A 27657-nucleotide genomic window follows, 5' to 3' on the forward strand; every position below is an offset into this window, starting at 1 on the left:
CCGTGTGTCCTCCACCCCTTCTCCTCTCCCCGATTGCTCCTGGAACTGTCCTCACGTGGGAAGAGCATCCAGGAGCTGGGCCCTGGTCTGTGGGTGCCCACTGAGCACACAGCAAACATCAGCTGCGCCATGGAGCTGAAGCAAATGCCTGGTCACGTTGTTTTCCGAACTCACAGACAATAGCGAGTGAGACTTCCTCAGAGTGGGGAAAACCAGCAACGGGAAACCCTCGCCTCCCCCTGCCTGCGCCCTTCAGTAAGTGCACCCCCACCCTCGCTGCTGTCCTCATGGGGAGCCCTCCGAGGAGGGGCAGTTACCCCACCAGCGGCTCACTATGCCCCCGGTCCCTCGGCTTCAGTTTTGGCATCTGTAATGTGAGGGTTAATAGAAGAGATTATGGACCAGTTAGTGTTCAATTTTTATGTGTTAACTGATCATGAATTTTTTTTCTCCCCCTAGTAAACACCATGAACAATGGAAGGTGTGATGGTTAATTTTGTGTCAACTTGTCTAGGCCATAAGGCCCCATTGTTTGGTTGTACACCAGTCTAGATGTTGCTGTGAAGGTACATTTTAGATATCATTAACATTTAAATCAGGAGACTTTGAGTAAAGCAGATGATGCCCCATAATGTGGTGGGCCTCATTTAATCAGTTGAAGGCCTGAGGAGCAAAGCCTGAGGTTTCTCTAAGTAGAAAGGAATTCTTCTCAAGACTGCCACAGAGAAACTCTGCCTGAGTTTCTAGCCTGCTGCCCTAGGGGATTCAGACTCAAGGCTGCGACAACTCTGAACTGAGTGTCCAGTCTGCAGGTCTCTCCCACGGACTTCAGACTAGCCAGTGCCCGAGTTGCATGAGCCAATTCCTTACTGCAAATCTCTCTCTCTCTCTCTCTCTCTCCGACTAACACAGAAGATCAGGACAGGTAGAAATTCAAATACCCAGGAAACATGTCTTTTTTATGTCATGGTTGGTGCTAGGGTTAATGAGTCTACAAAATAATTTCCAAGAATCACTGTAGACAAACTTCTGAGACTTGGGTGTTCTCCTCCGACAATGTCAGAAAGGAAAATGGTGACTCAGGGACAGTGACCATGAGAAGTCAGAGCCACAGAATAGGAGCCTAGAAAGCAAACTCTGCTGGCCTGTTAGCTTTCCCTGAGGACTGAGAGCACAAGGCAGGGACACCGAGGTGACAGAGAGGCCAGGATGGACACTGCAAAAGCAGACCAGCTCAAATGTCCTGTGGCTCGCTTACCACTCAGCAAAGATGGGGACGAAGTTCGAGAGATGTTCGAGGAGTTGGAGGAAGAACAGGCTGAGTCACAAACGACATGTGTTCCTGCAGGCGGCCCAAGAGGAACTAAACTTCGTGCTGTCACATTTGCCAGACTGTTTGTGAATTTAAAGTAACTCAGACTGGCAGGGCTGGGGGTTGGGGTGAGGAGGAAACCAAAGTCCCAAAAACTCTAAGCGGCTCAAGTCACACAGCTACTGAGGAGTGCAGCGAGGGCACCGGCCTCCTGACTCTGTTTCCAGTGCACTTTGCAGGACACCAGGCTGTTTCGGCTGACAGGACCCCACACTGCTGCACTCCCACTAGTGAGGCTGTGCGTGCGCGACTCCGTGAAGCTTCGTCTTGTATGTCCTCTGTTTTTCCGCCTTCTGAATTAACCGCCGTTGCAGAAGTGGACGGAAGTTAGTGGTATCCACCCCCGTAAATCCCCGTCTGCCCTTCCCTTGGTCTGGCCCACAGGGCTGCTCGGACCGCAGCGCAGCACACTGGGCAGGGTCCTAATCCTGGCGCGGCCACCAGTGGGGGCCTGGGGCAGCCATTTAACCTTCTGGTTTCTTCACTGGGGGGCTAAGACATCTAAGCTTAAAGTTGTTAATGCTTTTCCAGTTCCGTGCTGTGAGATTTGACTGAGCTCTCAGCAAAGGGCCGGCACTGGGGCATTCTTCTTTAACACTTGCATGGTCCACGGTCGTCAAATGAACCGCAGACTCCCTTCTTAGAGACCTCAGCTGTCCCCACGGGCTCAGCGGCCACGTCTGCGGATGCTGTGTCGACCTGTGCACCTCCCACCAGTCCCCGAGCTCCAGCTTGACCCCATGGCCTGGGGCCTTCTCCTTTGGGTCCCCTGCCCCCCCAGGAAGACTTCTATCCTGCTCAGGTCCTCCAGGTAGGGCAATGAAGGGGAGGAGAACTGGGGAAGCAGAGGGGCCCCGCAGAGTCTACTTGCAAAACGGCAGAGCAAACAAAGTAACAAACAAATCCAACAGGTGAACCCAGAGGACGCAGAAAGCAGGACCAGAAAGCCTACCCTGAGGTGGGGAGAGAGTTCTGCAAGTGCGTGAATTTGGGTTCTGTGAAAGGAGATGGAAAGAGGATTTAAAGGAGTCTGCTGTGAGCCACCAATGGAACCTTCCTTGGGCTCCTGTCATGAAAACCTAGTAAAGATTTAATTTGTTTTTTAATTAATTTTGCGGTTCTTATTGTGCCAGGACTGTAGTTTTTCTGCATGTGACTCCCCGTGGGACAGGACACGGATCAGACCCCATCATCTGGGCTTTTGTTTTCATGCCCAATGTCACCACGCTTGGGCCTCTTGGTGCCAACATCTGCAGCGTTACCATAATTTTGTAACATAATTTTCCTGCCCGTCCTTTCCCCTGCTGGGAGCTGCCCCAGCGGTTCCAGGCCTGGCTTCCCTTCCACATTCCCAGAGCTGCTGTGGGGGCATCAGTCTGGGTTTTTGTTCCTTGTAATAGCATGTCGCAGTTATTTTTAAGACGTATTAACTAGAGAAATGTAGAAGCAGCAAGAAACCATCTTACTGAAGGCCTAATTAGCCCCGTGCTTTTTTCAGAAGTTATGATTTCTCATCCAATCTATCTTCTTAAAATAACACTTCCTACATGTCAGTCTCTTGCTCAGAACTCTTCAGGATTTCTTCATTACCAAAACACACAGCAAACCAAAACTAAAACAAAAACGCCAGCAACTTGGCAATCAGCCTCCCACTAGAGTCGAGAGTCTAAATCTAAGCCTTAATTCTCTTCCCAGCAATGTGACTCCAGCTCCTGTTTGAAATACGGTTACTCAGCAGGCTGCCTCAGTTTTTGAAAATTAGCATTCAATCTCTTGACGTAACAAACTCAAAACCCTCAGCTTAAGTTCATATGACACATCTATTATTGCGTTCATAAGTGGAGTGAATTATAAACATCACTTTTAAGGGGTCTTTGTGTTGGTTCTGTTTATTAAGGTAGTGAACTGAAATCCTTTTAAAACTACATTTGAAAATTTAATATAATTGATATCCCTTTTAAGTACCTGTACTAACAAGCTGAACCTCAGGTTCTTAAGTAATTGTTGAAATGAATTAAACTGATAAACAAGATGGACCATAAGATATCTTAAATGTCAAAACAGTTTATCAGTGAAAACATTTTCAATTTAAAATCACAAGACTAAATCACTTATTCAATTGCACTTTAAGTCAAAATCACAAGATTCATTCACTCTTTAGACCAATTTTTCTTTAAACTTCACACATACTTTAACAGATTATTTAACAAATTTACCACTGTTAGAGTCTCTTACTATGCCTGCCCCCAATTTGAAATCTTCCTAAGGCTAAAGCATGCTGACCTTCTGAAGAAGCTGTCCTGAGGACGACACCTTCCCAGGAACGTGAGGCTTCCCGGTCAACCCGAGGCTGATTCTACAGCAGCTCTGTCAGTGCCCTCCTGAGAGAAGGCCCCAGAGCCCGAGGGCCCTAGCTCCAGGGGACATCCCCTGTCCCCTATTTACTCATGGCAGTCTGTACCCCAACCAGTCTGCTGTTCCAGCGACCGGGGCCCAGGGTCCTACTTGCTGCTTCCTCCTCTTCTGTTCTTCCACCGGCCACTCGCCCAGAAGACATCCCCTGGACAGAGTTCTCTCCGGTTTTATGTGGCTCTCTGGTACGGATGCCAGATTGAAGGTCCCAAATGGAACAGATACTAACACAATCAGCTGAAATCCAGGTTTCACTGGGAGTCCTACAGGTTTATTTGCTAACTCTGGCAAGTCTACCCTCTGGTCACACCTCATCGGTGGTGCAGAGGACATCACTGACCGTAGGTGGCCGATATCTGTTCCTTTCTCTCAGTCATCCAGGGTCCGAATCTTTGGCTCTTCTCACAGTGGTTACTCTCCTTGCCTTCATTTCTATATATATCTAACAAGACTTAATTTCTAAATTATGTATTTACAAATTCTATATATTTTTTTCACTCTTTTTTTAAAAAATAAAACATTCATCTCTCTTAAAAAAAACAAACTAATTAAACTCTAAACAATAAGGCACACAGGCCTATCCTCCCCCTACAATGCACAAGTCACCTTAGCACTGTCCTTGGCATCTGACTCAGCTGCAGTCAAATCTGGGTCTACCTGGAAGGTAATGTTCATCTGTTTAGAACATAAACTCCACAAGAGAAGAGGACCAGGTGTCCTCTCAGCTCCATGACTCTACGGACACCCCACCATTTGCCCAGTGCCTGGAGCCAGGAGGACACAATGCATATTTGCCAAAATAGCCACACGAATACAGATGCAGCGAGTAGAAGGGAAGAAATCAGTGGGGAGAAGGGAGCGTTATTTCTGACCTGGCATGATGGTCTTCTTGCATTCTTGGCACTTGGATGAGTACTCGTGGGAGTAGCAGTCCGTGCAGAGCAGGTGGTCCCCCTTGGCGGCAAAGGGCTTGTCCACCAGCGAGCTCTTGCATCGCGAGCAGTGGAAACAGGCCTCGTGCCAGTGTCGGTCCTTGTAGGACAAATCCTGCAACCCAGATCACACAAGACAGTCAGAGGGTAGGAGGGGCTCGGAGCTGCTCTGTCTGACCACAGTAGACGGGGCATGGTCCACATCGGAGGGGCAGAGAGGGAGGAAAGGGGGCCGAGGCCTGTGGGTGGTCCTGGACCGTGACCCTCAGCAAACACTGAAATTAGTAAGGTTAGGTTGCTCTTCTCTTGCTACATTTTGGAGCAATCATTTAGACAGGTGTGTGTGTGTGTGTGTGTGTGTGTGTGTGTGTGTGTGTGAGACAGAGAGAGAGAGAGAGAGAGAGAGAGAGAGAGAGAGAGAGAGAGAGAGAGAGATGCTTTTGGATTTCCCTTAGGTATTGTCTGTAAGAAAGAGAGACAGACAGAAAACATGAAACTCATCAATGCTTCTCACTCAGCACATAGAACTTTGGACCTGCAGGAGTCCTTTGGCCAGGTAGGAGCTCGGCAAAACCAAGCATGACAGCAGGGTCACTGTGATGACCGGCAGGAGAGAGAAGCCCTGGGTGGAGGGAAAGTCAGAGAAGGTGCCACGAGGACAGGGCTCTGGCTTAACCTGGTAAAAGCAGGTGAGGAGACTGCACGTGGAGGTGCCACCAGCTGAGTGGAGTATGGAAGCTCCATGGGTGGCAGTGAGCTGGGCCGGGCATTGGAGAGGGAATTCCAGACAGAGGAAGGTGTGCACATGGCGAGGGGTGACAGAGGGCTGCTTGGCAGAGCTGGGCGTTGGGCCCCGCTGACAGGCCGGGCTGGACCAGGAGGGCCTTTAGGTCTGCTCGCAGTTTAAGTTTATCCCGAAGGCAGTGGAGAGTGTCTATAAACTAGTGAAATAGGAGAGCGACATGCTAAGATTGTGTGTGACAATTGGATAAGGACACAGGAGTTGGGGGAGGAGACAGAGGAGGTGGAGACACTCAGGTCCCTGCAGAGACGTGAGGGGCCAGCCATGTCCGGTCTGTGGAAAACACAGATAGGGAACAGATGGGAGGATAGGCTCTGAGAAGACTGAACCCATGCTCTTTAGCAAAGGATGAAAAAGAGAAATGGACCCAGGAGAGAAAACTATGCCGACTCTGTGCTACCCTTGGTCTTGTCTGAGGAATAATCAATCTCCTGGTACTTGTAGTGTTAAAATGGCATATGGCATTTTGAAAGTGTCAATACAAAATTAAAACAACCTAGTTATAGCCAGTTGTATCTTAAACGGGTTGCTTTTCTCTTGCTCCTTGTATTCCCCAGCTCTGACCTGGAACCAGCGTCTGTTTATTAATGAGGCAGAAAGAGAATTTTAGGCCACTGTGGGGTTTCCTGGGCCGGCGTCCAGCTCTTAGGTGCCCTGAACAACAGGCTGCCTTCCTCAAGTGTCTTCCCGATGTCTCTGTTACCGAAACCCAAGTCGAAGCTGGAGCAATGCCACATGTAGGGCGTGAAAACACATATCTTGGACTTGATTAGAAAGACCTAAAGTGCCAACTAAACTCGGAACCCAAATTAGAACAAATAGTTCTCTTGATGAAATACAGTGTTATGTGCATATCTTCCCAGAACCTTGGACCAAACTAAAGTTATTTGATTCGGTGAAGTTTTTGCACATTGTTTTAGTTCAGGGAATTAAGAAAGTGTATTATTGTTGAACCCCTTTAAACACAATTGAGGAGTGTGAAGGGGTAGGCCCTGCAGGGCTCCCTCTCACAATATCCCCATTAGAAGCTTGCATTTTAGGACATCTGGGAGTAGAATTATGGCTGATGTAACGTAACAAGGAATGGAGGTGAGATGGGTGTGGCATTTTCTCAGTGCAGGACTTAACAGACTTGTTTCTGTGAGGTTGATTTTTCCCAGTCTCCCTGTGCGGTTGATAGACTCGGCACCCTGGGTATCTGGGGGTCCTCCAGCTGGGCACTGCCTCTCAGCAGCCCACAGGGACAGCTCACTGAAATGCCTGTCCCTCTCCATCCTTTGTGCATCCAGACCGAGGGGCGTATGAACTGGGGTCAGAGGACTGCCCTGACTCTTGCATTTCTAGTCTAAAGTATTTTCAGAAATTTTGGGGAAAAAAATCATCTGTGCTTTACTGGTTATTTTGACAAATGAAATAAGGTAGAAACTGCATTAATTTGAATTAATTGACTATATATTCAAACTCATTACAAACGGCAAAGTCCATACTTTGCACGTATCATTTCTTCCGAAAGAAGTCTTTATTTTTCTGGGATGCCAGGGATGATACTTATGACCGTGTTGTGAGGTTAAGGTTGTGCAGCTCTGCAAGGTAAACATCATCACTGGAGCTCAGAGAAGTTCAGTAACATCCCCACAGTCACAGCTCAGCCAAGGTTCAAGTTCAAGTTCTGATCCAAAAGCTATTTCCAGTGAACCAACTAGGTAAAATCCTGGTAATTTCTGTGTTACTCTTTGCTTTAAAAAACTGTCCCCTTGATGAGAGCTGTGTATATCCACTGAAAAAATTCAGGAACAATGGGGTATATTTGACACCCTAGTGAATGCAATTTAGCTTGCCCTTTGTTTAGACGGAATGAAGTTGAACAAACCATTTCCTTGTCCACTAAGAAAAGTAATCAGCCTCATTTGAAAAGAACTGGAGTTCTTGATCAAACTACCACTCGTCACGCTGAGTGTGGAATAAATGCATTTAAAATTTTTTGGAATGGAAAACGGTAAGGCAGTTCCTCAGAAAGTTAAAAATAGAATTACCATATGATCCAGCAATGCATTTTCCACTTCTGGGTCCATGCCCACAAGACTCAAAAGCAGGGTTTGTACACCCAAATTCATAGCAGCGTTATTCAAAATAACCAAAAGGTGGAAACAACTCAGGTGTCCATCGATGGATGAATGGGCAAACACTGTAGGGTTCCACTTATACCTATGAGGCTCTTTTGACAGTAGTCAAATTCATAGAGACAGAAGCTAGAATGGTGGGTGCCAGGGGCTGGGAGGAAGGGAGAGTGGGGAGTTGTTGTTTAATGGGGACAAGTGTCAGTTTTGCAAGATGAGTCCTGGAAGCGGCTACACGAACACTGTGAATGTACTTAACAATGCTGAGCTGTACACTTAAAAAGGTTAAGACGGCATATTTTATGTCAGGTGTATTTTACCACAATTTAAAAAATAAAATGGTAAGTTTTGATTATTATGTAGCAAGTGAAAGACACTTTTTCAGAAGTTAGCTGGGTTCCCTCTGTGCAGACCAGTCACCTCAGAAAGGCTTGCTATTGTGAAAAAGCTGCAAAATGTTTTCCTTGTTCCATGAATCATCACCTGGCTGAGAATAGAAACCCGGAGGAGCCGAGCGAGGAGAGAGGGGGGAATGTCAGAGGCCTGCTTCCTGGAAGATGGTCTAGTGTTGCCCAGGCAGTCGGCATCCCACAGGCAGGGGCTACAGCTTCTTAGCGAAAAGAGAAGGGAAGGAAATAGAGTTCAAGAACATTTGCCTGTTGGGGCTGACCTTAAGAAAAACTGAGGGAGGAACCTCCACAGACAGCGTCGTGAGAGCAAAGCCACCAGATGTCGCCACAGTCTCCGTCCTGGTTAGCGAGTCCCCAGATGAGGAAAGAACAGCCGAGTGGTCGACATGACTGAACAGTCACAGAAAAGCTCATTCTAAAATGTTCACGTGGATCAAAAGTACTGCAGAAATCCACTTTTCCTACAGTTACCATTTTGGGCTTGAAAACACAACAGGTGTAGTGGAAGGCAGGTTTGCTGACAGATATTTGAAACTAGGAAGTGCCCCTCTGAATTTGGGTGTTATTGACATGTCCTTCCGAGACCACAAGCACTAATGCACGACTTGCAGACCTTTTAAAGGCCACACTTCCTGCGCTCACTCACTCCTGCTCTCTCGGTGTCCATTCCCCCAAGGAGCTTCTGCCTTCCTCAAAATGGCCTGACGTTCTAAATCCAACTGTGGTACAGCCATTTCACCTCAGTTCTGGCCTGAGAAGCTGACCTGTCCTTTCAGGCTGGTGGAGAGCAGATGCCTGGAAATGCTTCTCGTCCCAGCCTCCCCCAGGAGAGCTGGGTCAGGGGTTCTGTGCACAAGATGCTTTTCAGTTGACCAGGGTCATCTTGGCATTCCTTTCCCGGGCCTTCAAAACTCACCCGCACAATCTCTCTCTCAGTTGGCCTCTCTCTCTTGCACACGTGTGCACATATGCATGTCTGCACTAGCACGCAACAGCTCCTGAATTGTTCACTCAAGGATGTTTGACAATTCTCAAAACCTTCTGACAAAATATTTTCCCTGAAGATAAATATCAACCTCTGACCGTACTCTTAAATTTCATGGTATGCAGTAAATGAAAATAGTCTTTAAACAGCTTGCATTGCTGTTGGTGATGGGTCCACTCCACTGTTCTAGCTTCAAACAGTGGAAAACTTCCTGGGCCAATGACAGCTGAGGGACTGCCATGCAGGCAGGGCACTCACTCCACATCTACTGTAGGAGGAGCAGGTGTCTAAAACGCCTGGAAAATGGCATCCCACTATTTAAACTCCAGGCTGTAGATTCAAATCTTGGCTCGCCATCTACCAGATACACGACTGAGAGTGAAAGAGTTAGCCTTTCTCCTCCCCCAGATTTGTCATCGCAAAGCAGCAATAAAAGGACCTACCACTGGCTGTGGAGAATGAATGAGTTAATTAGTTATTACACAAAAAGTACTTTAACACATAAGAGTTTTATGGTCAAGCACATACACCAAGCGTGTATAATAGTCTATTGTAATTGCACAATTAATGTCAGTATTAACTTTTATTCAGATCATAATTAATGATGCAAACAGTTGCCTCAAAGCACCACTCCCTGAAATTGCACATACTCACGAAGATAGCAGCATGGGTTAGAATTTCCCTCACCTTTAATCTCCCATGCTAATAATTACCACTCTACTTTTGTGCAGTGCTTTTAATTTTCTCATCCCTTGTAAATCTAAAGTTCTTTTTCTTAGTTCCTTCTTATCTATTTTGAGCCATAGAATAACTCTATGAAATAAGGTTTTGTTCGTATTTTATACACTAGCAAATGTAATGTAACGGTGTGAAAAAGATGTGGACTACATTTTCTGCAACATTCCCGGGCCTTTCGGCCTTCAGTGGTCTGACAGAACCAGGTGCACATTTCGCTCATAGGCTTTGCCTGGCGTGCCAGCATCTTTACAGGTTGGTCCCAACACGGCTGCCCAGCCTCATCCTCTGCTCTAGTTCCCCTTTGCCCCTCCCTGCCCCTGCCAGGGCTGGCCCTTGTCTTGGAAGGCCCTTCTCCTCTCCCCTCCAATAGGCAAAATCTCCCTCAGCTATAAGGCCCAGCTCAAATACCACCTACCCTGTGAAGCCCCCAGCATGAGTGAGGCTGGCTGAAGGGAAGTCATGCTAACGCATGCCACAAAGAGCTGATGTCATACATCTTCAAAATCATATATGGTAGCCCTTATCTAAACACCCTATCAGGTTTCTCTGTAATTCTCTTTCTTAGGCTCTCCGTTTGTGCTCTCTTTAGAAGTCTGAGTTAATAAATTCACGTCACCGCTTCCTCCTGGATGCACGCTTAAGGAAGTCCACAAGATGTGGGGAGTGAGAAGGTAACTAAATACTGCCGGCTTTGCTCTTTCCGGGCAGGCAGAGGCTTCTGGCCAACACAGCATGCTCCCCGGAGCCTAAGTGTGAGGTGGGATTTTAGGCATATGGTTCTCTGGAGCTGAGGGGCAGACTGGAAATACCACGGGAAGGCCAAGAAGCTGGATTATCTGAGTAGACCCATGTGTCTGAACCTGAGCTTCAGATCACGCTCCAAATAGTAATCTGTAAAGACATGGTGCCTGGTGGCTCTTTTCCTCTCTAGTGTTCTCAGCTCCCAACAAGGTTTTAGTTTGGGTTCTTAGTACCAAGGTAGACTCATCTAGCCTTGTCAGAGCTGTTCTGGACGGAGCATAACCATGTGGGCCCCAAAAGTGACTACAACAGACACCATCTAGATGCTGGAGGTCCAAGATTATGAAGTACAGGTGTGCTGACAGACTTCCGAGAATGTTGAAATGTCCTAGAAATATCCTGGTTTTAAAGTCCTCTAGAGAGAGGGGGAAGAAGAAAAAAGAGTCTTTTATACATCCCAGGAAAAATACCAAAGCTAATCTTGTGCTCACAGAAATGTCATAAATTGCAGTAAAATGTTGATAAACAATTAAGATTAGGCCCAAACACTTCCTGTCAGATTTTATATTTTTCCATTTCAGAAACATTCCTAATATGGGAAGTGCTTGTTGCTTGGCTCTGAATACGCCTTACTTGAGACTTTTGCAGAGCCGTGGGGTAGAGTCAGGGGCCTGGGTGTTCTTCGAGCTTGCAGCTAACTGCAGGTGGCTCCGGGCAGCAGAGTGGCTCCAGGCTGAAGCTGGCCTGGAGCTGGCACCCTCTCTTCCTTTACACACTGTGCTGCCTGAGCTGGAAGATTTCCCAACCCAACCACTCCACAAATCCAGAAGATCCCACTTTATAAAGGGATTCTCAGTGTCAGCCATGCTCAAAATTTTGAAAAGATGTCCTGTGCGTTGAGATTGTCAGGTTATCGTGTTTTCGATGGTATATTCTTTCAAATCGCTGAAAACAAAGGCCCAGAAGAACAGATGGTGGCAGAAATGAAAGCACTTCCTCTGTGGAGCTCTGTGCCGGTGTTCCGTCTACGCTGATTGAGTTAACTCCCTTAAGATAAGAACCCCGTTTTCAGATAGGGACACCCAGGTTTACAGGTGGCATGACTTGTCCTTGTCATACAGCCCATTGAGGGTAGGCTCAGGCAAGTCTGGCTGGAGTCCCACCTAATGAGATGGGCAAGATGTCACTACTGAGTGCTACGTCCCTTGGGGGAGGGGCACGTGTTTTGCAGGTGACCCTTTGGTTTTCATGGACTGAGAGGTCCTTCTAGGTTTCCCATCTTGCCATGTGCTCCCAATTCTGAGGCTCCTGCTTTACTCAATTCCCTTCAGAAACAAACTTGTCTCTTATAGAAGGATGTCTAAATAAATATGCAGATTTTTTGGTGTTCATTCCAAACTCTGTGGACAAATTAACATGGAAACTCTAAAAAAAAGGTGATTCACTCACTAAGCATTTAAAAATCACCTCAACAAATAAAAAAGTGTCAGGTCGGTGAGCTGGACTGTGGGAATGTGTGTGGAATAGTTGTTCTTCCCAGAAAAATGGCTTAGAGGGGCCAGCAGAAGAGGGCAGGGAGAACCAGTTTTCCCAATCTGACCTTATGCCCCACAGCCAGACTTGGCCAGGAATCTTCTAAAAGTGTAACAGGGACATCTAGATTTAACTTGGATTTGCAGAAACCTTAGTCTCCTGTTTCATTCCCCTGGCTGCTTTCTGCCAAAAGGCCCCAGAAGTTTTCTGTCCTTTAAGAACTTTCCAAATGTTGACTGAAAAACTTTTATAGTTTGATGAGTTGGACATGTGCCAATCTGATCATCAATCCAATGGTTCCCATTTAACTAGGAAGCTGGAAAGAGTGTTCTAGAAACAAATTGAGCATCATTTCTGTAGCACAGTTACTGCCATCTGAAGGGGCTCAGGAGAAAGGCGGGAGCCTTTTGTTGAGGTCACTTGATAGGGGCCAGGCAGACGCCTCCACTGAAAGGATGGACTGCTAGTGCAGTCGACACCTGACCTGACAGCCATGGAGACAGCGCCCTGCCTGGGGCTGTGCGTGGCAGGCAGTGTTGCACGTGGGTCAGGAACCACGGCACCTGGGTTCAAATCACAACTCGAGTGCTTCCGAACCCTGCAGCCCAGGCAAGACTCCCACCTCTCTCAGCCTCAGTGGCTTCTCCATAAAATGGAATGAAAACCGTTCCTCTCTGTGGGGTATTCTGAGGAGTTTAGATCATGCAATTAAAGCATTTTGCGGTGCCCAGAACAAAGCAATCACTCAGAATGTGGTAGCTTTTGTGACGACCCTTGGAAGACAAGCCTAGTGCAGGTTTTAGATTCACAGATGGACTTTTGTTCATGACTATTGCCTCCTCTTTGCTGAACCTTCTAGCGTACATGGGTAGGTTTAGTGGCCTATCTGACTTCATGATCTGCTCACACAGGCATGGAAAATTTGAAGTCTGAGCTGGGCACATGGCCTGGAGTTTGTTAAAGTCATTGATTTGATAAATGCACCTCACAACCACCTCTCTGGCTGTCTATTGGCCAGCCCATCTCTTCTTTCATTTCCTGGATTTTTGAAGCCCAGAACTTAGGTACATATATCCATCCACAAAACATCTGAAATCAGGCTAAAAATTTTTTTTTGCCGGTATCCACAAGTGTGAAACAAAAACTTCAGGAATAGTGTAATGTAAGAGGATCATGAAATTTTACCCGTATTACCTGTTTTTGACTATTCCACTGGCCACGAAAGTAAATGAGATCACAGCATTTGCTCAGAGTAACTAAACAGAAATAAAGAATATAACTGAGTGACTGCGTAAAAATGATATTCAAACATATGTAAGCTAACTACTGTAATAGTTCCTGGAGTCTTGGCTATCTCGAGTAAAAGTCAGTCAATAACCACAGAATAAGCCGAATTCCCATAGGCTTGGCAATATTTTAAAATGATACATATGCCCCTGTCCTTCAGCGGGAGAGTGAAGTGAGGCTCATGGTGCCCACGCTACTTTAAGGAAAGAGAATGGCCACCACATCTGCCAGCTCAGTTGCTCTCCCGAGCGCCCTGCCTGCCAAGACGTCTTACTTCCTGAAGTAATAGAAACATTTTTTTTCCTATCATGGCTTCCTTCACAAAGTCAACTACATAATTATTTCTGAAAGTCCAGAGAACAGTGCAAATATTCAAAAGCCCCAAATGGCAAGGTCCAACTTCAAGTCAGCATCTCTTTTTTCTCCCCAAATGTAGAAAGATACATGGCGTAGCTCCACATACAGTAAACTGTTAACCTGGGTTGAAAAGTTCAGCATGATTAATTCTTGACTTCGCAGCAGTCATGTTGATTTTGGCCCCATTTGGGGGATTCTTGTTTATTGGCTCATAAAGTATGTGCTGAAGGACGACGAGCTTTAAGGGTCTTTCCACTAAATCATATTGGAGAAATGGTCACTGATTTTTGTTTTGATTTTACATTAGTCACCAGTCAAGCATGACTAGCCCCAAATATCCAAACTGTTTTCTTTCAACTAGAGTTGTTCTTTGTCAGGATAATAGCTGAAACTCTCACCTCCTCAAGTTTTTTCCAGGTAAAGCTTTTATTATTTTGTAAAATAATATATTTTTTCCTCTGCCTATTAGTTCTTCCTCAAACTGGACGTTTTTATTGATGTTTCTATAATGAAAACTGATAAAGAGAGAGGGCAGAGCTTCTGAGAAGCATGTGGAGGAAACATGCTACAGGAAAAAAAATAGGGAAGTAGTTAGATGAAAAGTGGAAGTTTGGAGTTTATAGTGATGCCATCAGCTGCCGTTTTGGGTATTCAGGGCTTTGTATCTACACACCACAATAACCCTATGAAGTAGGCAACCTTGTTTTATCTCCATTTTATAAATGTGAAGGTGGGAACAGAGGGCTCAAGTAGCTGGCCCACGTTCACACAGCTCGTGAACCACAGAGCCAGGATTGGAACCGGACAGTTTGGCATCTGAGCTCTTACACCTGGCCTAGCAAATAAACAGAGAGGGTCTAAGAGCACCCACGAGGTACAGGGAGACATCAGACAACGCTGGACATAGGGAGATATTCAACTTTCAGACCAGCAAGATCAGCTAATTTTTGCTCATGGTGGCCAAACTGCTTACCATTTTAAAGTGTCCACAGGACGAATGCTGAGCTTTGTTTCTTTTACACTTGGCAATCCTCCCTGTTTTGAAGCCAAAAGATACATGGTCCAGTTTGGTTTCTAGTGGCCCATATCTCTGCTCAGGACAAAGGTCTCTTTCCACACAAGATGGAAATTATTCCTCAGTTGTCACTAAGTACCGAGCAACAGAAGCTGATGGGACAGACCTGAGCTTACCCAGAATGATGTGATAAAATAAAGAAGTATACAAAAAAAAGAATAGGTGTGTTTGTAGGCACAGCCTGACTTAATCAGTCAGCAGTTACGTACTGATATTTATCATCACAAAGGACGGTGCCGAAATCCCAAGAGAGAACAAAGGAATAAGAGCAGAAAAGAGATAACGAAATGCCATGAGCTGCCTTGCCGTCCGTTAATCTGGAAATTCCTTTAGGGATTCCAAAGTGACCCTATTTTGTACCAAATCTGTGGCTCTTGAGATGACAGCCACTTAAAGTGCTTGTCAAGTGTGTTTCAGCAGCTGTTTTGCAGCTGAAGATATCAGTGACCTTGGAGACATGGCCAGACCCCCGGGGGCATCCTTCAGGGGTCCAGGTTGGACAAAGGATGTGCTGAGACGTATAGGCCAAGGTTCCCGACGCTCACCCCTGGTCAGTCGCATAAAGGACCAGTAGCCTCGGTTGAACCTGCCATGCCATCTCGGCAGGAGAGCTGGGAATTCCTTATACATGTGTCTTTCCCCTTGAAAAAGAAACAATACAAAGCCTGACCTGCCATTAAAGAGACAAGAGCCCCCAGTATTCCAATGAATTTCCTGCTCTTATGAGTCCACCTATCTGGGAATCAGCTTCGGCTCGCTCATGTGCACATTCATACATCAAATATTTACTGAGCTGCACCTGCTCCTGGTGAGTCAGAATGAGGCAAGCAGGCGTAAGAGAGTGTTGCCTTCAGGAAAGCTGCAGCATTGGGAGGTGGGGTGGGCAGCAAGATAAGGACACAAATGACTAGAATATAAGAAGTGTACTTAGGACACTCAGCACAAATGTCCTGGGAAAGCACGAACCAAGTGCTATGGAATCAGGAGTGGGCACAGAAACAACAATGGAGGAAGGGGCTTGTAAAGGCTTCTGGAAGGGCCCAAGCCCATCAGAGGGGGGACCAAGAGATGGAATTTCACTAGGTGACAAAGGTCAGGACTTTAGCAGAACCACACAGAGACGCTGTGGTTCTTGGCGAGCTCCCGGGCACTGCCCAGGGGACACCCAGGGGTACCTTGCAATCACAGCCAATGGGCTTCTGGCACTCCTCACAAGTGCTGGCGTAGAGGGCCTCAAAGCAGGCCACACAGTAGGGGCTCTCCTCCCTCAGGATGTACTTCTTGCCAAAGAGAGATTCTTCGCAATGGTGGCAGTCAAAGCGCTCGGTCATTTTGATACCCGGTGTTTCAACGACCTGTCAAAAAGAAGAGAAAATATGGTTCCGGTGAGCACGCCGGGAATGCCATGCATGCTAAGGCATCAGCTGTCCTGCTGTTGGTCACTGTCATCTCTAGCCCAGAGGTGGCTCGCTCTTCTATTCTATGTCAGTCATTGAAACTCAACCTCGAAGCAGTCATCATTTTCAATGATACTTTAAAAAAAAATTAGTTGGGGACAGTTTTGTGTTTGAATGCATTCCATGACTTTAAAAGTCCCTATTTTTGTTGATTCTGCCAGAAAAAGCTACCGTGGTTTTGGATACAAGAGTTCGCATTAGAGCCTGCATCCAGTGGGGCTGTGTGTACACTTCAAATGACAGAGCGTTACATTTTCCCTTTCTCCTTGTCCCCAAAATAGAAAGGCAGGGATAGAAACAATATGTTCATTTCTATAAAAAGATTTTCCATGAGCTCCCTTTATGATTTGTAAATTTGATACTAAGAAACCACAGTGGCAAAAGGGAGTTGATAAACCTGAATGAGATGCCCTGAGAACACTGCCCTTAACCTTGACAGGGCATTGGAAAGCACAACCTGCCCTTGCACAAGAAAAAGTGCCATACGTCCCTCGGGCAAGTGGTTTCTCCCAGATGGAAAGGTCATCCTTCTGATGCCCAGGTATCCTGAGAAGGGAACACAAAGAAGCCGGCTTCCGAGAACAGAGATTTTCACACAGTGGGAAATGGCAGTGACCTCAGGCAATGGCCTCTCCAGGCAACACCTCGAGGCTTTCCAAAAGGAACAAGAATGCATCATCATGGCAGTCACAGCGTTTTTCAAGGATGTGCATGGAGTGCTCACGAACAGAAAGGGCCAGGATGGGGTGGGGTGCAGGGGTTCAAGGGAAGGTTTTTACCTCGCCTCATCCTCATATGCCATTCCCATACCTGCCTGGCAGAACTTGCACAGAAACGACTCTACTGTGGAAATACTTGGGATGGACAAATGCCTCCAGGGCTTTCAAAACAGAGTCAATCTTCTTCAGGAATACATATATTATCAAGTGGCGGTATTTAATTTGTGAAAAGTAAAAAGTTTTATAGGTTGTTAAATATGTAGACTGGATGACTGTGGAACTTTCAATAATGTTTCATGAACTCTAATTAAACTTGGTTCAATTTTCTGTCATTTCAAAACATTTAAGAGTGAAATTCCAGAATAATGCCCTATGATGCGAATATTGTTGCCTGGTTTATGATAACGTAAATTTGATAGTGTTTATTAATTTTGTACTCTTGTATATACAAGGTCTTGACAACTGTAAGCAAAGAAATGAATATCTTGCGAGCATCCAGACTTGGTTATTTCTGTGTTTAATAGAAAAAAATTTTCCCCAAGAGTATTAACCATGCAGCTGGACACATGTGGCAACATCCAGCCTTCTAAATCGCTCTTCTTAGAGTTAAAGAAAACATCGTCTGGACATTCTTGTGATAACATCACGAGACGAGGCTCTTGAGCATTTGAAGTATTATTCTGAAACTCGACGTATAAATACCCTTTGCACGAAGGCCACCTCAGGTTGCAGCTATGCTGGCAGAAGACTCAATGCTTTCCTGTAATTCCTCGGTTATTGGCCTTGAAAGTGGCTGTCGTTTACTTCATCACAATTGAGCCCTGTCCTTCCAACAGAAAGGCTGCCATTTACCGGTGGAACCAGGGGCTTTTTGCCCATTCTGTTCACACAAATATAAGAATAATGATTTGGGAATTCGAAGTGAGGACAATCAAAGGAGACAGAATGGTAAATGGTGGAATTTTAAAAGCTGGAAACAACTCCCAAGATTTTCTATGGCAACTACCTCATTTTATGGAAGGAAAAATGGGAGCCCAGGAATATTAATGGAAAAAGAGGATTCACATGAATTTTCCCAAATAGCCATCTAAGTTAGAAAAAATAGACTCCCGATCTAAATTGAAAGGTGGTTCCAAGTGGGTTCGGACAAGCACAACCGTCTGAGAAAGGGAAACAAACAATCTACAGGCTGCACCAACACTTCTGTAGAGCTCCACGCCTATGTTCTCAAGCCAGTGAAAGGGGTGAGCCTGTTCTCCTTGAAGGAAATGGCCATGATGTTCATACCCCTGCTATGTGTTTGCTACCGCCTCCAATTCCACAGAAATAATAGAAGGTAGTCAACCCTGAACCCAAGGGGGCTCCACATCTGTGCAAAGTATGTCTGAGGCTATGGCATCATCGCTGACCCTGACTCCCAGCGGGAAGAGTCAGGCTGTCACAGGCTCAGGGGGACCCGCTGGGAGGAGGCTCTTGGCCCAGTGGTTTGGCTCCCCTTTCTGCAGATTTCTTTCTGATGATGGTGGGTCTCTGTCCCTTCTCGCTCCTTATCTTCTCTAAGAAGTCACTGTGGTTTCAATGATCAGGAGAGCACTTCTACTTAAACCAACATGTTAGGTGTAAGGCGAGCACCATCACTAATTAGGAAACAGGTCAGGACACACTATATCTGAGAAGGTCTTCTTACAGACTTCCAGAGAATTCTATGAAGCACAAACCCCGAGAGTCAAAGTAAGTACCCATATGTTAATGAGAAATCTGAGAGCTTGGCTTCTGTCACAAAGTGTTTAAAACCAGTTCTCCTTTCGTTAAATGCTACCAAGTAGAATATTCTTTTTAAAAACGTGTGTGCATTTAAAGTTACACTATCAATCTTAAGGCTCTTTTTAATGAGAACAATTATCTACAGCCCTGCATTAGGAGCCCCCTGTAACTTTCCTTTTTTTTTTTATCCTGTGAAACACCTGATTATTCATTCACTCAGGTCGAGCTGGAACTCTTGTGTCAGAAGTTATGTGAAGTGCTAGAGATACAAAGATGAATAAGATACAGGCCGTCCCTGAAGGAACTTGTGATAAAAACAGATATATGTGTTATATGCCAGACTACAAGGCTCCCTGCTCAGAGCAGTGATGGAGAGACGCACAGGGTACCATGGGGACTCAGGGGAGGAGCCGGGAGCCACTTCTCCTGGGAGAGCAGGGCAGGCTTCCAGGAGGAGATGTTACCTGTGCTGGGACAGGTTAGCCAGCTGATACCACAGGCCAAGGAGCAGAGTGAGCAAAGGCACGGAGATGAAAAACAGGGAAGAGCAAGCGGACACCCCAGGACATGAGAGTGACTGGGATCACTTCAGGAGTAGCCAAGGTAAGGCTGAAAAGATAGTCAAAGGCCCAGGAAAGGAGGGCGTGTGGCCTGGATCCTGAACACAGATGTGCCCCGCAGGCAGTGGGTTTAGCGTGTCGGCTCCTGCAGCCTGCAGTATGGAGGACAGACAGGAAGGCCCCGCTGAAAGTTCACTGTGTAGAGCCCGACTTTGCTATGCAGGTTTGGGAGAGATAAAACTGAGGGGCAACGACTCTTTAAAAACATTTTCACCGTGTCAGAGTCCATTTCTGAAGCACATAAAATAGGACATGTTGATTCTATAAGGAATGTTTTAACCTAATTGTGTACGATTGCTGACCCTCTCTGAATCTTGGTATCCTTCTTGACAAGTCACACGTATATCATTCCTGTCCATGACCTGGTACACAGAGTGCTGACAATAGGCCACAGCACAGGAGGAGACACCTGAACATCAGGTGTGACTGCTGACTTGGTATTTCATTGAATCAAGTCTAAATTATAGTGTCCTGGAGTTCTCATCACTTACGTGGGTGAAATCACTCTCTGAGGTCATTCCCCCTTCGGCCCCAAACAACCAGGGTATTTGAAAAAGCTGGATCTTAGGGAGCAGGCCTGGCTCCAGGCCAAGCCACTGCACTGCGCGAAGCAAGTCCCAGGGGAGGCTGGCAGGGCTGGGATGGCCAGGAGAGAGTTTTGATCTCTGGGTCCCGGTCAGCCCAGCGCTCAGTCAGATGTGAGGATAAAGGTGACCCTTTATGGACAATGGAGCAAGGATGCACTGCGCTCACCTCCTGAGACACAGTTACCATTTAAAAGTCCCCAGATTTACTTTCATTTTTTTAATTAAAACAATACTTTTATTTTGTTTTGTTTTCATGGGGAAAGTTGTCAATACCGTCTGTCATTTGGGAACAACAAATGGGCGATACGGTTTTTCTGTTCACTGTGCCCTCTTTGTCCTGTAGGGAGGATGTGTGATCTTTACACTGTGATTTTTAAATGTGGGTTATTTTGTTCTTCCCAGGCTTAAAAACTGTAAAACAAAGTTCGAGAGGGAAAGTCTCAGAGCTAGGGAGAAAAATGAAGAAAAAGGGAGAAGGAACACAAGAAGAGAGTAAAGGGAAGTAGAGAGAGGTGGTAAGAAGGAGACGAAGGGAGAACAGGAGTCAGGACACTTGTGCATTTGTTCTGACCAGAAAGATTTCTGGAGAATCCAGGGAGGGGGCCGGCATGGTGGACAGCCTCTGCTGGGTATGCGGCCCAGGCCTGCGTTTCATGAGCTTGGCCCATCCTTCCCACATGGACCTGTTGGTCCACGCTTGGCCTTACACGGCCAGATTTGCAAAAGAAGACTCAGTTCAGCATTCTGTCCAGTGCTCCCTGTATTCAGTTACTTTCCTTAATCTGACCCCAAAGATGCCATTTCCCTTCCCCACTCCCAAACCCAAGGTTTTACTAGACTCCTCTCATAGTTAATTCCTAAGGAGAAACCTGTGAATATTCCCATATCCTGCCTGCAACATGAGAAGAAGCTTTGGAAAAATCAGTCCTGGCAAAGCCGTGGCTATCCTTAAATGCCACCAAGGACCCAGGTAGGAAAGTCCATCGCTTATCAACAATCAGCCAGAGCTTTTCATAGAGAATTAAGAAAATCGGTCTGTTCCACGTGGGCTCTTTTTAGACCAGTGCCGTGCTTGTGTGACACCGCAGAGCACTGTGACTGCACGTCTCCAAACCGTAAGTGCTGCGCATATATCGCTGTGGCCTCACCAGCAGGTGACAAACACAGCGTCAGGTGCTGTGTAAGTACTTGTGGAATGAATGAACACATGGATGCACAAGGGAATGAACACAAATATCCCAGAGGACAAGCATGTGGGCAAAAATAAAAAACAGAAGGCGAGGAATGTTTTATGTGCAGAGCAAACCCCGAATGAGATGTGGTTTGGAATTTGATGCCATTAAACTTTCTGATGTAACAGATCCTGAGCTTCATTCTTTGAACTCCGTCACTGGCCTCTTTCCTCTTCCAGACACACTGCCGTTTCCACAGCGGGGAGAACTTTTCTTATTGTGTTTGGACTCTAAACCCATGTGAACACGCAGCTGCACAGGCCAGGATGAGGCCTGGTCAGGTCAGGAAGCAAAAGCCAGCCAGCAGCCGTCTCGAAGCATGTCTGCAAAGAATGTGCTAGATCCCCTCGCTGGGGCTCCGGGAATCCGTGAAAGGCCCAGGGCCTCGACACAGACACAGCACACCTACAGAGCACAGACCCCCACCCCAACACTGCCCGTTAATTTAGCCGGACTGTTTCTTTCAAATACAAATTGTGGTAAAAAAGAAAGGGGAGTCAGTTCAAAGGATGTTGCTATTTTTAAAAATATAATAACGTGCCTAGAATCCACTTGAAATCGAGTTTTAGATTGTTGGGAAGGTAGAAGATTGACTATGCCTACTGCTATATGATATATTTATCGATTATTTTAATGAGCCTTTATTGAGCACGTCTATGGGCAGGGTCAGGGATGTAATGTAATATTATAATGTATTATAATTGTATGTAAACTGGTAACTTTCAAAAACTTTTTGAAAAATCTTGATTTGTCTCTGATAAAGATGTTTTGTGACAGAGACAATGCTTGAATAAGGTAAACTACTGTCTTCCAAATTCACTTTTGAATATTGAATAATGGAAAGAAATGGGGAAATAATACATGTCAAGTTTCTCACTTTAAGTCCGTAAATACAAGAACAGTGAGACTTATTCTGATGTCCCACGGGCTTTTAAATCCAGTCAATAAGCATGTACGAAGTAACCACTATTTCCCACGTACTGTCTTAGGTACTGAGAGGCTGAGATAAGACATACAATTTTTGAAAGAGTTCCAGTCTGGCTCTAGCTCCAAAGAATTTAAATCACCTTTAAGATTCTATCTTGTAATTTAATCTCAAAACATCTCAATTCAGTAGATGCTAGACAAGCATAACTACGCAGGCTGGAATGGCAGGCCGCCTCAGGTTTATAAATCATCTCAGTGTTGCGGGGACGAGGAGGAGACCCATCCTACAGCTCTCCCACTGCCTTCCTGGGGACGTGGGAGCAAGTTATTTATGTGCTCACACTCTTTTACTGGTCTCCTCCAATCTCCAAAAGGCAGCTTGTTGTTTGCGCTGCATCCGCCTGGTTTTTTTCCTTTGGCGACTCCCAACTTCCATGGAAGACTGGCCTCTTCATTCTCCCAGCCCCGCTCCTTGTGGTGTTTCCTCAGCACAGTGTGTCAGGATCCTGTCAGCATCGCTTGCACGTGTCCTGCTCCTCTGTGCAGAGACTGGCTAAGTCTTATTTGCTTCAAAAGTTGTATCATCCAACATAGACAGATCTATTTTCTTTTTGACTGACATCCTAAATATTTACAGACTTCAAGGGTGCCCTTTGACATGAGTCTTATTTACTCATAAACAGGGCAGCCGCTTCTCTTAGTGGCACAGACATCATTTGCCTCACTTGGTACCATAAGCCTAAAGGAGATCTTTACGTCCCAGACTAAATCAGGGCAGTAAAGGTATGGATTACGAAGACTGAGGACTACAAGTATGACAACGTGCGATATTCAAGTTGATGCCGTGTGTGCGAATCTCCATGAGAACTGGATTAATGAGGGAAAGACCAAATGCTGCCCCAAACCTCGCATTAGATCCTCAAGAGGACAAACCCATTTTACAGCAAAAGGAAAATCAAGACCACCAGTAGCAAAGGAGTGATGGGATCTTGGAAAAGGCGAGACTGAGAGCTGGTGAGAATTTTTAAGCTAAGTTAATGAGGAGCTGTATTAGTCAGGATTCTCCAGAGAAACAGAACCAGTAGCTGAATGAATATACATATGAGTAGTCTGAAAGCCTGAGAACCAGGACAGCCGATGGTGAAAGTTCCAGTTTAAAAGCCGGCAGGCTCGAGACCCAAGATGAGTTGATGTTTCAGTCCAAGTCCAAAGGCTGGAAGGAACCACTGTCGCAGCTCAGTGGTCATGCAGGTGGAGTTCCCTCTGCTTAGCCTTTTTGTTCTATTCAGGCCTTCAATTGATTGGACGAGGCCCACCCACACTGGGGAGGGCAATCTGCTTTACTCAGTCTACTGATTCAAATATTAATGGCATCCAGAAACACCCTCACAGACACACCCAGAAATAGCATTTGTGTCTGGGCACCCCATGGCCCAGTTACGTTGACATAACATTAACCATCACAGAAGCTAAAGTCCAAATCCACAATTCAGGACAACAAAGCCAATATACTTGACTCACCATGAAGTCACAATGCCAGCTTGACCTTCCGGAAGACTGGGCTCTCAGTCACTAGAGAAGAGCCCATGCATTTTGTTCAAGGTGGTCATCTTGAGGAAGTGACCTCTCAGTATGATTCCCCATCATAAATGGGCTTTGAAAAATTCTCATAATAAAATTACACAGGAACTATCCAATATCACTCTTTGTTCACCCAAGCAAAAGGAACTTTGTATGTCATGCCATCTGAGTCAGACAGAAGCTTTCCTACTCCAGCCCCCTTGCTGACAAATGAGACAGCCTGAGCCCGGGGGGCTGGGTAACCCACTTTCCGTGCCAGACAGGACTAGAACCCAGGCCTCCTAAAACCTGGTCTAACTTTTTCCAATGTCCTACTGGGAGTTTTTGTCTGCAACTTAGATTTCTTTTAGTACTGGAAGTGGTTTAACAAGCAATCTTGGGTCAACAAATGCAGCATAAGCCCTCATTGAAATATTCAGGTGTGTCCCCTATAGTTTAGTGGTTAGAACTCAGCCTCTCAAGTTAAGCTGTCTGGGGTCAGATCTCATTACTTCCATTCACAGGCTGGGAAACCTTAAAGAAGTTACTTTGATCTCTTTGCGCTTCAGTTTATCTGTGAAAACGAGGATGATATCAGATTGTATACACTGCTTATGATGTGTAGTCTTGGTAACAACCCTGCTAGGAAGCCACTGTCATAGCCCTATTTTCCAGTGGAGGAAACTGAGGCATGGAGAGATTCTGGGACCTGGCCAAGGTTGCACAGCTAGTGGTTGAGGGACGGGGACAAACTCAGGCAGCCCAGCTCCAGCGCATACATGCCCACTAGTCCACCACACCTGCCTTCTGGCATCTTTGTGAGGATGAAATGAGACTGTGAACATAAGTGCTTAGAATAGTATCTGTTCCACAATAAGCCAATCCAGCCTTTATTAACACGTTGCGGTGTAAAAGCATTTTAAAGCATGACAGGTAATAAACATTGTGGAAACCCAGTTCTGTATCTTAAATGATAACCCTTCAAAATTCAGGGTGAGCCAAATCTGAAAAACATGGTTAAAAAATTTATATAAGTGCACAATGAAATGTTCTTCATTGAGCTTGGTTTTATGGCCGTTTGGTTGTCCAACCAGGAGTCCCTGTACTTCTAAGAGTTGCCCCAAATGTTTTCAATCTGAACCTCTTTCAGGATAGCAAAGCCTCCTTCCTCTAATACATTACTACAAGACACAGGTTAAGGGGAAGTAGTGCCAAACGTGCCTGAAGGATTTATTTGGCCCTGGGTTTTGAACTCAGTTCTCCTGATTTATTATCTCCCAAGATAAACGCAAGGCAGTGCAGGACCAGGAAGGCAGCTGTATACCTTTCATTTAATCCAAGTTAGACTAGTTCTCCTGAAACCCAAATTGAGATTTGAATGTAAATAGGATTAATTCTACATTTAAAATAAATAGGAAACAACATTTAACACTCTTTGCCCGCAGTTTCAGGTATGCTAATATATTACACAATGCAATTTAAGATTAGAATTTTTTTTCCCCGTTTAAAATAAGCCCATTTTTGTTAAACCTGGTGGTTCAGTTTTTGAATTTCCGCACGAGTTAACGTGCGAAGCCACGCCGCAAGCTCCACTTCTTTCCACTGAAGGGACAGGCCTCTGACACCCGGCGCAGACAGAAGGCGGCCAGAGGAGAGGCGGCCAGAGGGCCTCCGGGGAGGGGGTTCGGTCACCTCCCAACACTCGGACCCGCGACCAGCCTTTGCCCAGGGCTCGCCCGTGGGTGGTCCAGCCCCTGCTGGCCACCCAGCGGAGTCGAGGACTCAGCCGGCTCTCCTCTCCCCGAGGATGAGGCGGGGTCCCTCCCGCCTACAGGACCCCAGGCGCATCCCCACCTAGTTCAGCTCCCTTCTCCCCGGGTCTTCCTCACAGCTCGGCTTCCCGGTCCTTGGATGTCCCCCGTGGTTGCTTGGCTTCTCTCTCGCCTGGTCGCCTCTCCCCGGACCCCCCACCGCGCCCCTCTGTTCCCTCTCCCCGGGTCTCCCTCCACCGTTTGGCTCCCCTGTCCCGGGGTCTCCCCCACGGCTTAGCTCCCTTGTCCCCAAGCCTCGCGGATGGAGCCCCGTCTCCCTCCTGGTAGCCCGGGGTGGTGGCACTCACCGCGCGGCGAGCCGGCGTTCCCGGACCGGGCGAGCAGGAGGTCCCGGGCGGCGGCAGTGGCGGCGGCTCCTGGCTGCGGCTCCGCAGCCGGCCGAGTGGAGCGCAGCCTCCCGCCCTGGCGAGCCCCGCGTGTCATTTGACCATATAAGGAGACAGACGCACGCCTCCGAGGCGCCGGCGGCGCGGCCTCCGCTGGCTGGCACCGGGTCCGGGGGCGCGGAGGGCGAGCGCCCTCGGCCTCCTGGTAGCCGCGCCACCGTCCCCGGCTGCGGCGCGCACGGATCCCGACTCTCTATTGGCTTTGGGCTTTTACTTCGTTCCCTCGGGGTCTATAGAGCACCCGGGTGACGCGGAGCGTCGCCCGGGCGTTGACTCACGGGGCGAGAGGGCCGAGGGCCGCGGGCCGCTGCTGCGCGACCCAGGACCTGCCGGGGCGGAGTAGCAGGAATTTGCTGGGTTCCAGGAACAAGAGGCAGGCCTAAGCCTGAGAAGGTGCAGGGAGAGGTGGGAGGAATGGAATGGGCCACTTATCAGGTCTTTCCAGGGCATGCGCCTGGGATGTATTTGCACGGTGGGCTTTTTCCCCGCCATACCCTGCAGACACCTCTCTGTCACGAAACGAACCCAGAAGATAACCAAAAAGAATGGATAATGCCAGGTTCTTTGTTCCACTAGAAAGGGGACAGGAGAAGGTTCAACCCCCAACACTCCACGGACAAGAGGCCTCTGTAGACGTTCTGTTGTCCTCTCCAGGGCGGGAAAACAAAAGTAGGATGGGGAGAGTGCCTCCCACACTCAAAACCCTCTGCCTGAAGCACACTTGGTAGGACAGATGGCAGCGTTGCAGGAGAGAAGGCTAAATCCCATGTCTGGGAAAAGCAGCATCCAGAAAGAAATGTTTGCTCTTGATTGGGTGGCCAGCCTCCAAGTGCAGACAGAAGCTGGAAGATGGAAGCTGGAAGATAGAAGATGAGCTGATGGACAGCAAAGGCATGATAGAAATATTGTGGGCAGACATATTATGTCTAACAGTGGGCCTGAGAGAAGAACTATTAGCTTGTTCTCTCTTGGTTGACACTCAATGTCTGCGGATAATTCAGAGCGTGGGTCTCCATCATGGAACCACAGAACTTGAGAGTCATTTTAGGCCCCACTTACTGAGTGCTAGTTCTGTGTGGTGTCTCATTTGATCCTTACCCTTTGAAGTAAGGTTTTATGGTGAGGACCAGAATGTGAGGATGATATCAGAGAGAGTCGCTCACCACCTTCCAGACAATAATTATGCCAGCTGACAGTTGAACTGGAGTCTGTCACATGGCAAAGCCATGCACATCTTACAGGATATGAAATGCCTGCCAAAAAAAAAGTATACCCATTTTAAGAAAAGAAAACTACATTAAAATTGTAATATTCAATATACCAATAACAAAAGATGAATACAAGTCACGTCTGACTTCTGCAATTACAGCAGGTGTTCAAAATGGTTGCCATCAGTGTAATTTTAATCCAGTTTTTTTCTTTCTTAAAATGTGTATACATTTTTTTTTGTCACCCTGGGTGTATGTGTGTGTGTGTGTGTGTGTGTGTGTGTGTGTGTATGAAGTAAGTAGTATCAGCTATGGATTAATAGTAACCATTGAAACTGGGTGATGATGGAGGTATAAGGGTCGTTATACTAGTCTCGCTCTCTTTGTAAGGATTGAAAAATTCCATAATGAAAAACTTTAAATTGTAAATGCACATACCATGTGCCCTTAACCCCTATTTCCTCTTACAGGAAATTACCTTACAGATTGACTTGCTCATGTATAAATTGATATACGTGCAATAGGAATCATTGTAGAATTGTCTGTAATAGCAAAATAATGGATCGTGTTATATGTTCATCAACAGGGCTTAGTTAAATATCGC

The 27657-nt window shown here is 46.6% G+C and overlaps 1 protein-coding gene across 3 annotated transcripts in view; it reads right to left on the reverse strand.

The window, feature by feature from the left end:
- Positions 1-27657, reverse strand: part of FHL2 (four and a half LIM domains 2) — an 82739-nt gene that overhangs the window by 12146 nt on the left and 42936 nt on the right. Inside the window, exons 1-3 of one of the 3 annotated variants that reach the window (XM_033102368.1) lie at positions 25747-25875; positions 15937-16116; positions 4657-4831 (exon numbers count right to left, since the gene is read on the reverse strand). In XM_033102368.1, the coding sequence (XP_032958259.1) occupies positions 4657-4831; positions 15937-16092 (331 nt within the window). In that variant the 5' untranslated portion in view covers positions 16093-16116; positions 25747-25875. Of the gene's footprint in view, positions 1-4656; positions 4832-15936; positions 16117-25746; positions 26154-27657 lie in introns of those variants that run through there. The other 2 variants (XM_033102367.1, XM_033102366.1) reach the window with 2 other exon arrangements.

This window comes from Rhinolophus ferrumequinum, unplaced genomic scaffold (genome assembly GCF_004115265.2).
Source record: "Rhinolophus ferrumequinum isolate MPI-CBG mRhiFer1 unplaced genomic scaffold, mRhiFer1_v1.p scaffold_87_arrow_ctg1_1, whole genome shotgun sequence".
Classification (NCBI taxonomy): domain Eukaryota; kingdom Metazoa; phylum Chordata; class Mammalia; order Chiroptera; family Rhinolophidae; genus Rhinolophus; species Rhinolophus ferrumequinum.